Source organism: Dromiciops gliroides, chromosome 5, assembly GCF_019393635.1.
Source record: "Dromiciops gliroides isolate mDroGli1 chromosome 5, mDroGli1.pri, whole genome shotgun sequence".
NCBI lineage: Eukaryota > Metazoa > Chordata > Mammalia > Microbiotheria > Microbiotheriidae > Dromiciops > Dromiciops gliroides.
Window position 1 is genome coordinate 202,707,689 of NC_057865.1, and position 12,760 is coordinate 202,720,448.

At 40.0% G+C, this 12,760-nt stretch overlaps 1 protein-coding gene across 1 annotated transcript in view; it reads left to right on the forward strand.

Annotated features, from left to right (window-relative positions):
- Positions 1-12,760, forward strand: part of CACNA1C (calcium voltage-gated channel subunit alpha1 C) — an 833,272-nt gene that overhangs the window by 667,936 nt on the left and 152,576 nt on the right. The window contains 1 exon segment of the mRNA XM_043967623.1: positions 10,754-10,961. Within this exon segment, the coding sequence (XP_043823558.1) occupies positions 10,754-10,961 (208 nt within the window).

A 12,760-nucleotide genomic window follows, 5' to 3' on the forward strand; every position in this document is an offset into this window, starting at 1 on the left:
TTTTTCCAAGAGTATCTGATTTTAATACACACTGATTCTTAAGAATTATTTAACAGTCATAAGCTGACAAAATTAAAAATTTTCATGAACCCAGGAGGAAAATGGAATCAGTCATTTTTTGTGATAGCTCCAATTTGTGCAAACCTTTAGAGATTTGTCCCAGGGGGAGGTTATAGGATAATTAAAGAGTCCTTGGTGCTTTATCTAGTATGTCACTTTCTACCTTGGGACATTATTTCCCACAAAAAGACTCCAGCTATGGGCTCAAACAGACCAGATTTAGTCCTAAGGGAGCCTGACCTCCAAAGAGAGACGTTTCTCATATCCTTTGGCTTATTATGTCCCTACTCTAGAATTCCAGGGGAAATCTCTCAAATAAAGACTGGGTATGGCTCATATCTGGGTCTCCCCTAAAAGGGATTAACAGAATCCCTTTTATAAAAAGTATCCAATGTACAGAGTATATATCAAATATAGGACAGTTATTTATTTCCTCTACCACAAAAGAAATGCTTAAAACACAAAATACTCATAATCATGCATTAATGAACACTTAAAATATAAAACAATAACCATTAGCTCTATTATATTCCCCCAGGAAGTAAAAACAACTTTGTGGGACTGTGAAACAGATACTCACTTTCACCTCAAACCTGTCTTCCTGAGTAACTCACAAAGGGTATAAATCTACTAGCCAGCCAGAGATTGGCTTTCTTAATCCTTTCAGTTGCAGCATCTTTAGTTCTTTCACAATACAGGTGATTGCTCCTGGTGGTGGTTCATTTTCTCATCTGAGAAATATCTCCCAATGGGCAGCTGGCCACTAACTTAGGCACTCCCTACCTCTAGAGCTCAAGAGATAGCCAGCAAGTCTGGAAAAACAATCATCTTGCAGGACTGCTGTTTCATAACCTGAGCTCACAGAAAGAAACATAAAATAAAAGAGGGAGCCAGGGACTTGAGGTCTAAGTCTCAGGCTCATCCAGGGAAGCAAGCGTTTTCACTGCCATGTGCATGTGGCCACCATAACTGCTATGGGCAAGGGAAGATAAATCCCTTTGTCTCTCTACCACTTATTATAGTGCTCTACACATAGTAGATGCTCAGTAATTGTGGAATTGAAACAGGAGTGAGGTGCCCTGAAATCATCACAACCAAATATTTCCCCTTCTTAAAATCTCCAGGAAAATAAAAGATTCCTTTCCCCTTCTTGGAAATATACCTCAGTTTCAGACAACTCTTAGATAAAGGAAGTACTTCCAAAATGTTTTACCAATCCCCTCCTGTTTCAATTTAATTCACTTTCCTATTCTCATAAAAGAACCTATTCTGGCTCATGAAATATTTCTTTATATACTTGAAGATCTGAGCCCTTTTCCCACCTTCTCTTCTCTGGACTATAATTCAGTTGATATTTACCAAACCACCAGTCACATGGTACTTTGGAGTGGGAAATTATAGAATATGGAGAGAAGAAAAGTTCCTGCCCTCGTTGGCATGTGGTAGACATAATGCATGCTCTGCCAACTACAAATATATGTCTGTTTATAATGATGTAAAGTACTTTGGTTAAATTGGGTCCATTGTTATTTATATCAGGCTATACCAGAAACCACTCATTTTGTTTCCCTTTCCTGAAAAGCCTCTGATCTCAGATATTGTCACCTGTTACTGATATAGCATGAGGAAAAAAAAAACTTGATCGTGGTTTTAGCCTTAATATGGAAGAAAGACATCTGAACTATCTTTGTAGGGAGTACTGTAACTAGTATGGAACAATTGAAGCTTTGACCCAGAGTCAGTGGAGTGTTTCTTCTCCACTAGAGACTTCCAGTCCTCCAGCCTTGAATCACGTGGCATTACCCCTGAGGATTCCAACCCTCTTCTATGACCTACCTCTTTCCTCCTTTTTCCTCCTCCTCTCAGTAATTGATGGTGGTAGCACAGTCATTGGTAGTAGCTCAGAAGCTGGGATTGCTCTTTTGGAAGGAGACCACTCTTTCTCCTAGCATGACTGCACCCATCTAGGATAGTTTTTGTCATTCCCCTCCTCCAACAGCATTTACCTCAATTGCCAGAATTCTCCATTATGGATCCAGCAGAGAGCCCCCATTTTCCTCTTTTTGCCTCACTAGGCAATCTTCCTAAAAGTAGACAATTTTTCTTGTTTCAGTTTTTTTTTCCATTTTCTTGCAAGCATTTATCTATGCATACTGTTTCCATTATTACCATAAGAGATCACATCGCTCCATTGTATATTCAGGAGAAGGAATAGAAATGAATCTTGATTTTCATTGTATGGCAAATGGAGGCACTAATGTTAAAGGCAAAGATATCAGCAGTACTAAGTGTTGACTAAGTTGAACTGAACATATTCTCCACTGGAAATAATATTCACTACAAGAAAGTGTAGACTTTCTGGATGATCACTGTGTGCTGAGAGAAAGAGTGGCTAATGGATAGGGAACCAGCCTTAGAAAAAGGATGACTTGGGTTCATGCCTCCCCTGTGGCACATACTAGCCATGTGACCCTGGGCAAACCACTTGACCTCTCAGTTCACTCTAAGACTACAAGTTGCTGGGAAGATGCCAACTAGCACCAGTAGAGAGAATTTCCTCATCTGGGAGTGCCCTGTACCAATGAAATCACAGACCCAGTCCTCATTCCCATCCCCAGTTGTACACTTTCAAACATGGATGGAGCAAATGCACAACCAGATCACATAGTTACTTCTAAAGACAATGCGATGATCTGAAGATTATTGAATGGATTCAAGAAGGTAGGAAGAGCCACTAACCCTTCCATGATGCAAGAGCACAAGTTGCATGGGAGTAGAAACAAGATAATCAGAGAAGCAAAAACTTAGTCACAAACCTTAATGGGACAAAGAAGAGAAAAAGTAAGGGAAGTTTGTAAGACACCTGAAGGCTGATGCCACTGTTAATGGGATCATTAATTATTTCTAGCTAAGGCACATAAAGCTAAAAGGTGCCTGGCCCTAAGCTATTTGAGGTACATACAGTTATAACTAGATGAAAGTTCCAACCCAGAGAAGACATGGGTCATTTTGTATTTCAGGATAGAATAAAAAAAAGTCCCTGGGCCCCAAAAGAGAGTAAGTGAAAAATCTAAAATCCAGCAACAGATTTCCCCAAGGGGAAACTAGCAGGCAAAGATAAAAGCTTCCACAAACAGATGGTGACTTGAAACAAGGGAGGTAGAGAAAAAGAGTACAAAATGGAAGAGGTCAAAGAAGAGGAGTGGCAAGATCTGTGGAAGGGCTGGGGGGGGGGGGCAGGGCATGAAAAATGAAAATGTAAGAGGGAAAATTACCATCCTCTTAAAATGAGAAAGCTGAGTAGTAAACTACATTTTAAAGTAAAGTTTCAAATGTGAAAAATAAAATGTCAGAATTTGGGGTCAGGGAGAAAGACATAAACATGAAGGTGTGCTTTATATATTTAAAGTCGATATTTCAGGGAAAACTAGGAAATGTCCTTATTTAAAGTGGAGCCCACAGCTAAGTGAAGCAGCTTGTGAGTATCTGAAGACTGTAAAAGGCTAAAAACCCCAACCACAGTTTATTGTATTCTCATTAGCTGAGCAGTAGTTGCTAGAGATCTCTAAGAAATTTGAAATACTCTGGTATTCGTTCCTAATATCAAGTGCTTTGGGCAGATGCCAATTCTGACCACAAAATTCCTATTTTTAATGCCCTTTCATTATTATTATTATTACATCAGGAAGAAAGCCTCGCTTAGGTACTGAGATGCCTTTAGCATTATAAAGGGGGGAAAAAATCTGTACCATGTGTTTTTATTAATTTATTATTTTATTAATTAAATAATTTGAAACATCTCTGCTTAGAGAGATAATCCAAAGGGACAGAAATCCATCTTGCCTTTAAAAACCTCTCTGCCCAAACCTTTTTCCTACATATAATTTATAGGGGGCATGAACAAACTCAAAATCCTGTCATCAAGATTAATCAGGGGGACAAAGTCTAGGAACAATAGTCCCAACTTTCAGTGGGCCCTGGAGAATCACTTTCCTAGAACCATCATGTCCCTCTTTTTTTTAGGCAATTGGGGTTAAGTGACTTGCCCAGGGTCACACAGCTAGTAAGTGTCAAGTGTCTGAGGCTGGATTTGAACTCAGGTACTCCTGACTCCAGGGCCAGTGCTCTATCCACTGCGCCACCTAGCTGCCCCCATCGTGTCCCTCTTTAACTATTCCCCGTAAGGATTCTCCTATTTTTTTAGTCAAAGGAGAATTCAAGAGTCGCTTTTCTTAATTAAATTTGTATAAACTTCTTTCTTCTCGAATCTGATCATTACTCTAATCACTGCATGGAGGACATTTCTTGGGCTAATCAGGCTTTTCCCTTTAGTAACTGGTTAGGCCTTGGGTACAAATAATGTAAAAATATTTAAATGCATGGCATTATTTTGGAATTTATAATTAAAGAAACATAGATAAGAAAAGTTCAGATTAGACCTAGTTGTTTAGACTAAAGAACTGCTCTAATATTATTTTTATTTAATTATAAAAGCTTTTTATTATTTTACAGTTACATGTAAAAATGTTTTCAACATTGGTTTTCATAAGATTTTTAGTTCCAAATTTTTCTCCTACCCTCCCTTCCCTCCCCTCTCCCCAAGACATAAAGCAATCTGATATAAGCTATATATATATGTACAATCACATTAAACACATATCTTCATTGGTCATGTTGTGAAAGAAGAATCAGAAAAAAAGGGGAAAACCTTGAAAAAGAGGGAAAAAACAGCAAAAAAGTAGAAACAGTATGTGTCTGCATCCAGAATCCACAGTTCTTTTTTCTGGATGTGAAGAACATTTTCCATCATGAGTTCTTTGGAATTGCCTTGGGTCATTACACAGCTGAGAAGAGCTAAGTCTATCACAGTTGATCATCATACAATCTTGCTGTTACTATGTATAGTGTTTTCCTGGTTCTGTTCACTTCACTCAGCATCAGTCCACTTAAGTCTTTCCAGGTTTTTCTGAAATCTTCCTGCTCATCATTTCTTACAGCACAATAGTATTCCATTACATTCATATACCACAACTTGTTCAGCCATTCCCCAATCAATGGGCATTCCCTCAATTTCCAATTCTTTGCCAACACAAAGAGAGCTGCTCTAAATATTTTTATACATGTGGGTCCTTTTCCCTTTTCTATGATATCTTTGGGATACAGACCTAGTAGTGGTATTACTGGGTCAAAGGGTATGAACAGTCCCATAGCCTTTTGGGCATAGCCTATTATTATTTTGTAATATATTACTTAAATAGAGAATGGAGAAGGAGAGGGTCATAATATGTTTTCACATTTCCCTTTTTATTAATCTCTCTTCAATACAGTTCAGTACACATTTGCAAACATATGTAGGCCACTGTGCTAGATTGTTATTGTTGTTGTTGTTGAGTTGTTTCAGTCATGTCCAACTCTTCATGACCCCATTTGGGGTTTTCTTGGCAAAGATACTGGACTGGTTTGCCATTTCCTTCTTCAACTCTTTTTATAGATGAGGAAACGGAGGCAAACAGATTTAAGTTACTTGGCCAGGGTCACACAGCTAGTAAGTGTCTAAGGTCAGATTTGAACTCAGGTCTTCCTGACTCTAGGCCCAGCACTCTATCCACTACACCACCTTGCTGCCCCAAAGCAATGCTTGTCCTCAAGGAAACCACATTCTCTTGGGAGATCCAACATAATATAAACATATGCAATCAGAAAGTACAGGAAGATAACTGAAAGATAAAAATTAAAGTCAGAGGGATAATTAATTGTAATTAATATGATAATACTTTGAATATTATAAAGCCTCTCTCAAATACAGTGTTTTAACAATAATAATAATTGTACAATGAAAATTGTAATTTATTATTATCAGTTGTTGCTGCTGCTGCTGTTGTTGCTGTTGCTGCTGCTGCTGCTGTTGTTACTGTTGCTGCTGCTGCTGTTGTTACTGTTGTTGTTGCTGTTGTTGCTGTTGTTGTATGGCCCAGAATCTCAGCTCTGTCTTTACATAGGCCAGGTTAAATTTGGGAAGTATTACAGTACCTCTCTTTGTTGTGGACACACTCAGGATTTCCCTTGGGAATATCAGAAACAGCTCTAATAACTAAAAAGGCTTTCATTCCCCACATCATTACTCTTTCCTTTGCCGCTCTGGCTCCTGCCTACTTCAGGGATTCCACATAGGCCAGCAGCTCTTCCCCTTCTCTCCAAGAAGTCTGATCAAAGTTCTCCTCCAGCAGGTGGTTAGTTCCCCTCAGGTAACTCCTTTGCCTTTCTTCCCCTGTATCCTCTGAGTACAAGAGGTTACTTGAGAGGAGTGGATAAGCAGGTCTCTCCCTGCCAAGCCCAAGTCCATACTCTCTTAATGCTTATTAATTCTCCTTTTAGTAGAGGGCTCTAGACCCTTTGAAGGTCATCCATAGGTAGTAACTGTCACCAAAAAAAAAAAAAATCCCAGGATCTGGATTGGAACGGCACTAGAGAGAAGAGAACAAGAAGCATCAGGTGTTTGATAATGGGAATCAGGAGGATTTTCTGCATTTAATTCTGTTACCCTGTGTGGTATCTACCTTAAAGGCATGCATTTATGCCCTTTAAAGGGTGCCTTGTACTACTTGCATTGTGAAAATGGAATCTCTTCACCTGAAAGGGTTAACTCCAACCAATAGCATCAAAGGAGCACCAGCTTCCCAAACTCAGCTTTTCTTACCTAAATCCTATTCCTCTGTCCCAGTAACTTTGCAGCATTCAATAGCTGTATATGCCAATCTTCTGTTTCAGTTGTTTGTTGGGTTTTTTGTTGTTGTTGTTGTTGTTGTTGTTGTTGTTGTTGTGCGGGGCAATGGGGGTTAAGTGACTTGCCTAGTAAGTGTCAAGTGTCTGAGGCCGGATTTGAACTCAGGTACTCCTGAATCCAGGGCCGGTGCTTTATCTACTGCACCACCTAGCCACCCCCTGTTTGTTGTTTTTAAGCTGCAGCCTGCAATACTTTCCTAGTCCTCATAGTCAGAGTTAGACAATCTCCTTTCAACAAGGTGAGAAAATCATCCTGATGCCCAGTATTAATCTATGTTCACGTAGGCTGCACACCACAGAAGGACCACCAAGCACAGGCAGGACTGCCCTCCAGGTAATCCCAGACTTGCCTGTGGATTGTTTCAGTTTATGAACAAGTTTACAACCAAGTTGCATGCAAATATAGGCTACCAACCTCCAAGAGTTGTGAGAGAAGCTCTTTGTGAACCTTAAGTGAAGAAATAGGAGCTGTTTTATAAGGTATTATTGTCATGAAGAGAATGCCAATCCTAATAAGAGGGCGTCAGAGTAGAGCAGCCATAGTGAAGTGACAAGAGCCCTGAATTTGGAGCCAAGGGACCTGGATTCAAATTCTGGCTCTACTAATTATCACCTATGTAATAACCTCTGTAATCCTCTGCAGCCTCCATCCTATTTCCAAATCAAGACATAGAGCTATAGTCACTGAGCACTATAAACAGATGGACGTGGTAGTGAGAAGCTAAGGAAGGATGTGCAAAGAAATAGAGAATATGAACTGTGTCCACAATCACAGGATTTAGAACCAGGAAGGACCTTATAGGGCAGCTAAGTAGTCCAGTGGATAGAGTGCTAGGCCTGGAGCCAGGAAGACCAGAGTTCAAATCCCACCTCAGATACTAGCTGTATAACCCTGAGCAAGTCACTTAACTCTGTTTGCCTCAGTTTCCTCATCTGTAAAATGAGGTGGAGAAAGAAATGACAAACATTCTAGTATATTTGCCAAGAAAACCCTATATGGGGTCATGAAGAGTCAGACAAGATGGAAACAAATGAACAACAACAAAAGTCCAATGCCCTTATTTTACTTATAAGGAAACAGATACCGAAACAGATAGTGACTTGCCAAGGTCACACTATCATAGGAGTTGGTACTTTGAACCCAGATCCACTGACTTCAAATCTGAGCTTTCCACACTGCCTACCTAGGAAGCCTATGGTTTCATTGGGAAGCCAGTGATGCATGAAAAAGACCTAAGAACAAACAAGATACAAGGGGGAAAAAACAGCACAAATTTAAACCATGTAAATGGCAAACTGAAGCACTGAGATGTGGAAATGAAGCAAAGGAAGAAAGTTGAGGGGCCCCCAATTGAGGGAGGGTCAAGACAAAAGAGAGATCTCCGTGCTGTGAGCTAGTTTGTGTGTTAAACCCAAACTGTTGCCCATCTGTTCCTGTCACTGAATATGGAGCTATGCACTCTGGAGAGAGGCGCCAGGGCTGGCCGAGCAGCTGGGAGGGTTGTAATGAGGACGTTTAGCATGTTGTTCATTGAAGCAGCAAAAGCAAATTACCACCTATAAGTAATGGACAGGAATGACTTCAGTAGGGGGAGCTAAGTAAACATAATGGATTAAAGAAAGGCAAAAAGATGGGGTGACTGGGCTGGCAGAGCGATAGGAGATGGGGAACAGAAGAGGATGTGTGTTTGTCTAGACTAAGAAAGTGTTTCTTTCACTACAGCTAGCCAGGGATGGGGCACCATTCAAGGAGATGCTAGGATCCAATGAGGGAGTTCTCAGAATAGACTTGGAGTCAGAAAGACCTGGGCTCAAATCCGCCTCAGACATTTACTAGTCACCTGACCTCTCTTTACCTCAATTTCCTCATCTGTAAAATGGGGGAGGAGGGCATTCATGACTTCTAAGGTGCCTTACAACTCTCATTCTATTACCCTATAATCCTTGTTCAATTTACACCTTCAGGCTTCCAGCTTCAATCTGGCCATTAATACATATTCCCAACAAAAGGGAGCTAGAGTATAGTGAAGGTCAGAGATTATAAGGAAATCAGGACTTCCACTGCTCCCCGCATCTCTACTTCCCCCACCACACCCACCCCTCATCCTTCACATTCCTGCTTTTAGTCAGGGTAGAGCTTAATTCCCTCACCCTGAAAATATAAATGTGTTGCTCTTTGTAATATGACATGGGCTCTGACTTTCCTTTCTAGTAGGCATGATAGACTTATGATACTAACCCATCCACATTCCCCTGGGCTCATATTTTTGAGACACATATTTTGAAACACATCGCACATATTTTTGAGACAGCAGGCTGGACTAAGGGATATATTGAAGAACCCTCAAATAGAGTTTTTCTTCATGTAAAATTTAATATTATGGATTGGAACTGATCCAGAGTCCTTGGATCCATTAGCACCATGCTCTAACCAACTGTCAAGATAGAGGGTGAGAGGAGATCTCTGAGCTTACCTAGGCCAACCAATTGTGTTGTTTAAAATCTAAATTGGGCACTTACTAGCTGTGTGACCCTGGGCAAGTCACTTAACCCCCATTGCCTTGCAAAAACAAAAAACAAAAAGGAAAAAAATGAAAGAAAGTGAAAAATAGTATGCTTTTTAAAAAATCTAAATTGAGGGTTCTAATCTTCCCCCCCTAGTCTTGGGAGGAAGCTGGCTAAAATCACTGATAAATTCAGCAAGAGTTTAGGCTTTTAAAAATTTATTAAAATATATATTATAAGTTAATGAAGAGAGAGAGATTGAGAACACATTCTTTATAGCATGGAAATCCTAGCTCAGATCTAATTTGGTATAACCAGAGAGAAAGAAAGCAATTTCCTTTCCTAACAGCCCACATGAAATCTCTCACCACCATGCCAGTGTCCAAACGACTAAGAGGGACCCCCCACCCCATTCTCCATCTTCTGCCACGCACATTTCCCGGATGAAAAGAGACCAATCCTCAACAACTTCTCCCAGAAGCCATCTGTGAAACAGGAAGCAGGGCTGTCCACACACACAGCTCCAAGCTAATTAGCTGGTAGCTTTGATTGACATGATTATAGGCAATTCTATAGATGTAACTTCCGGATGCCAAGTCACATGCTTTCTCCTCAGGGCAGGGCTCTGATTCTCACACACCTCATTTTGCATATTCGGAAAGTAAGGCCCAGAGATGTTAAATGACTTGCCCAAGGTCACACAGATACTAAATGGCAAAAACAGGATTTGAACCCAAGTGCTCTGACTCCAGAACACCCATCCCTAGTAATTACTCCTTCATATGTGTTGTCTTCCCCTATTAGAATGTAAGCTCCTTGAGAGCAGGGGCTCTCTCTGTGTCTCTCATATATATATATATATATATATATATATATATATATATATATATATACACACACATACATACATATATATATAAAATGTATGTGTGTATGTATATATATAATGTATATGTATACGTGTATGTGTATGTATATATATATGTGTGTGTATGTGTGTGTGCATGTGTGTATGTATATATGTATGTGTATATATGTAGGTAGCTAGCTATATATATATATATATATATATATATATATATATATATATATATATATATATATACACACATATTTATATATATTTGCAACCTCCAGCACTTAGCAAAGTGCCTGGCTCATAATGCGTCAATAAAAAATGCTTTTTCATTCATTCATTCATAGTACACTTTCCCCTGTACCTTTTTTGCCTCACATCTCAGAGATGAATGTGGAAGAAAGAGATTTATCTCATGACTCCACGATATCTGCTAAAATTATTATCTATGTATCTGCCCTGGTTAAAATCTGGAGTGGGGAGGGTGGGATTGGACAAGAGTTAGGGGAGGCAAAAGAAGATCCTAACCTCTCTTTTCTTGATCCATAGGTATTGGAACTCCTTGAGCAACCTGGTAGCGTCATTACTGAATTCGGTGCGATCAATTGCCTCACTTCTGCTGCTGCTTTTTCTCTTCATCATCATCTTCTCTCTCCTTGGGATGCAGCTCTTTGGTGGAAAGTTCAACTTTGATGAGATGCAGACCCGGAGGAGCACATTTGATAACTTCCCCCAGTCTCTTCTCACTGTGTTTCAGGTACACTGAGATTAAAGCAGGGAGAGTCAGTAGGCAATAACAGGAAGGGCAAATAGTGCCTGGAACCCTTCCATTGGAGAAGTCTACCTGGTAGGTTAAGCTGAGCTTCGACTTTGGAAAGGAAGCAAAAGCTCTAGGGGAGAGGATCAACATCGTCTGTATCCCACCCTGAAGGAAGAAACTAGATGACTAGCTGCCCTTTTTTTTTTTTTTTTTTGCGGGGCAATGGGGGTTAAGTGACTTGCCCAGAGTCACACAGCTAGTAAGTGTCAAGTGTCTGAGGCTGGATTTGAACTCAGGTACTCCTGAATCCAGGGCCGGTGCTTTATCCACTGCGCCACCTAGCTACCCCCACTAGCTGTCCTTTTAAACCTTAGGATTTTTTTAGGGGGGAGGTTGAGCTTAGGTAAGACTTTTTTTATTAAATGTTTTATTAAAAACTTAACAGTGGGGGCAGCTAGGTGGTGCAATGGATAGAGCACCGGCCCTGGATTCAGGAGGACCCGAGTTCAAATCTGGCCTCAGACACTTAACACTTACTAGCTATGTGACCCTGGGCAAGTCACTTAACCCCAAGTGCCTCACCAAAAAACAAAAAACAAAAAACTTAACTGTGAATGACAATACACCCAACTAAACTTAGTGACTATTTATATTTAAATTAATTCCAATGCATAAAGCAGCATAACAGTTTTTTAGTCACTGCCTGTAAGTTCCCATCAGCATTCGTTCTCATTCACTTATCCTCTTAAATACTCCATTCTTTTTCCAGATTGAAATTTGACTGGAGATACCTCCTTACTGGAGAAAGGATCCAAAGACTCCCCCCTGAAAAGAGTCTTCAGACTTTAGAAAATACCCCCCTACAATCCCTAAGTGATCCATGAGTCTTGCCATGCATTGATCCATGGGTCAATACAAACCTAAAATAGGTGAAAAATAATGTGTACAAGATAAAGAACCTGAGTACATGGACAGGCCATGTCCCTTAGTCAAGGCTTACTCTCTAATTATGTTCTGAATAAGGTGTCCAGTGTCTTCTGTATCTCTCTTACTTTCTGCTCTCATCCATTCATAGGGTAACAGTCTCATAGGACTTTAGAGCTAAAGGAAATTGTCATTATTGTTGTTGTTCATCCCTCATTCTCGAAGAAAAACAATGGTATCACAAGAGGGATGACTTGCTTGTGAATTGTATTATAGAGGTCATCTACTCTGACTTCTCATTTAATACACGAAGAAATTGATTTTCTGATTCCAAATCCAAAACACTTTCTACTATATACCAAGCTCCTCAATTCAATTCAACAGCTATTTATCAAGTGCTTACTATATGTGAGCAGAAGGTAGTAGTAGGTACTATGAAGCTTAGGTAAGTCTTAGTCCCTGCCTTCATGGAGTCACAGAATCACAGAATTGAGGACCATTCAGTCTAACCCATACCTGGAAAAGGATCCCTTCTCCAATGACCCAACAAGCAGCCATCCAACCTCTTCTTAACAATCTCCAGTGAAGAGCAAGCCATTCATCATCTCTGAAGCAACCAATTCCATTTTTTATTATTTCTTATTTTTAGAATTTTTTTTCTCATAGCAAGCGTAAACCTGCCTCTCTAAAACATTTTTGTTCTCTGAGGCCATGAAGAACAATCCTAGTTATTCTCACACATAACAGCCCTTCAGATTCCTGAAGAAAGCTAGTATTGTCTCTTAGATCAAATGTTCTCTCCTCCAAGCTCCAGTTTCTCCAACCGCTCCATATGTGGCATAATCTTGACATCCTTTACCATTCTGGCCACC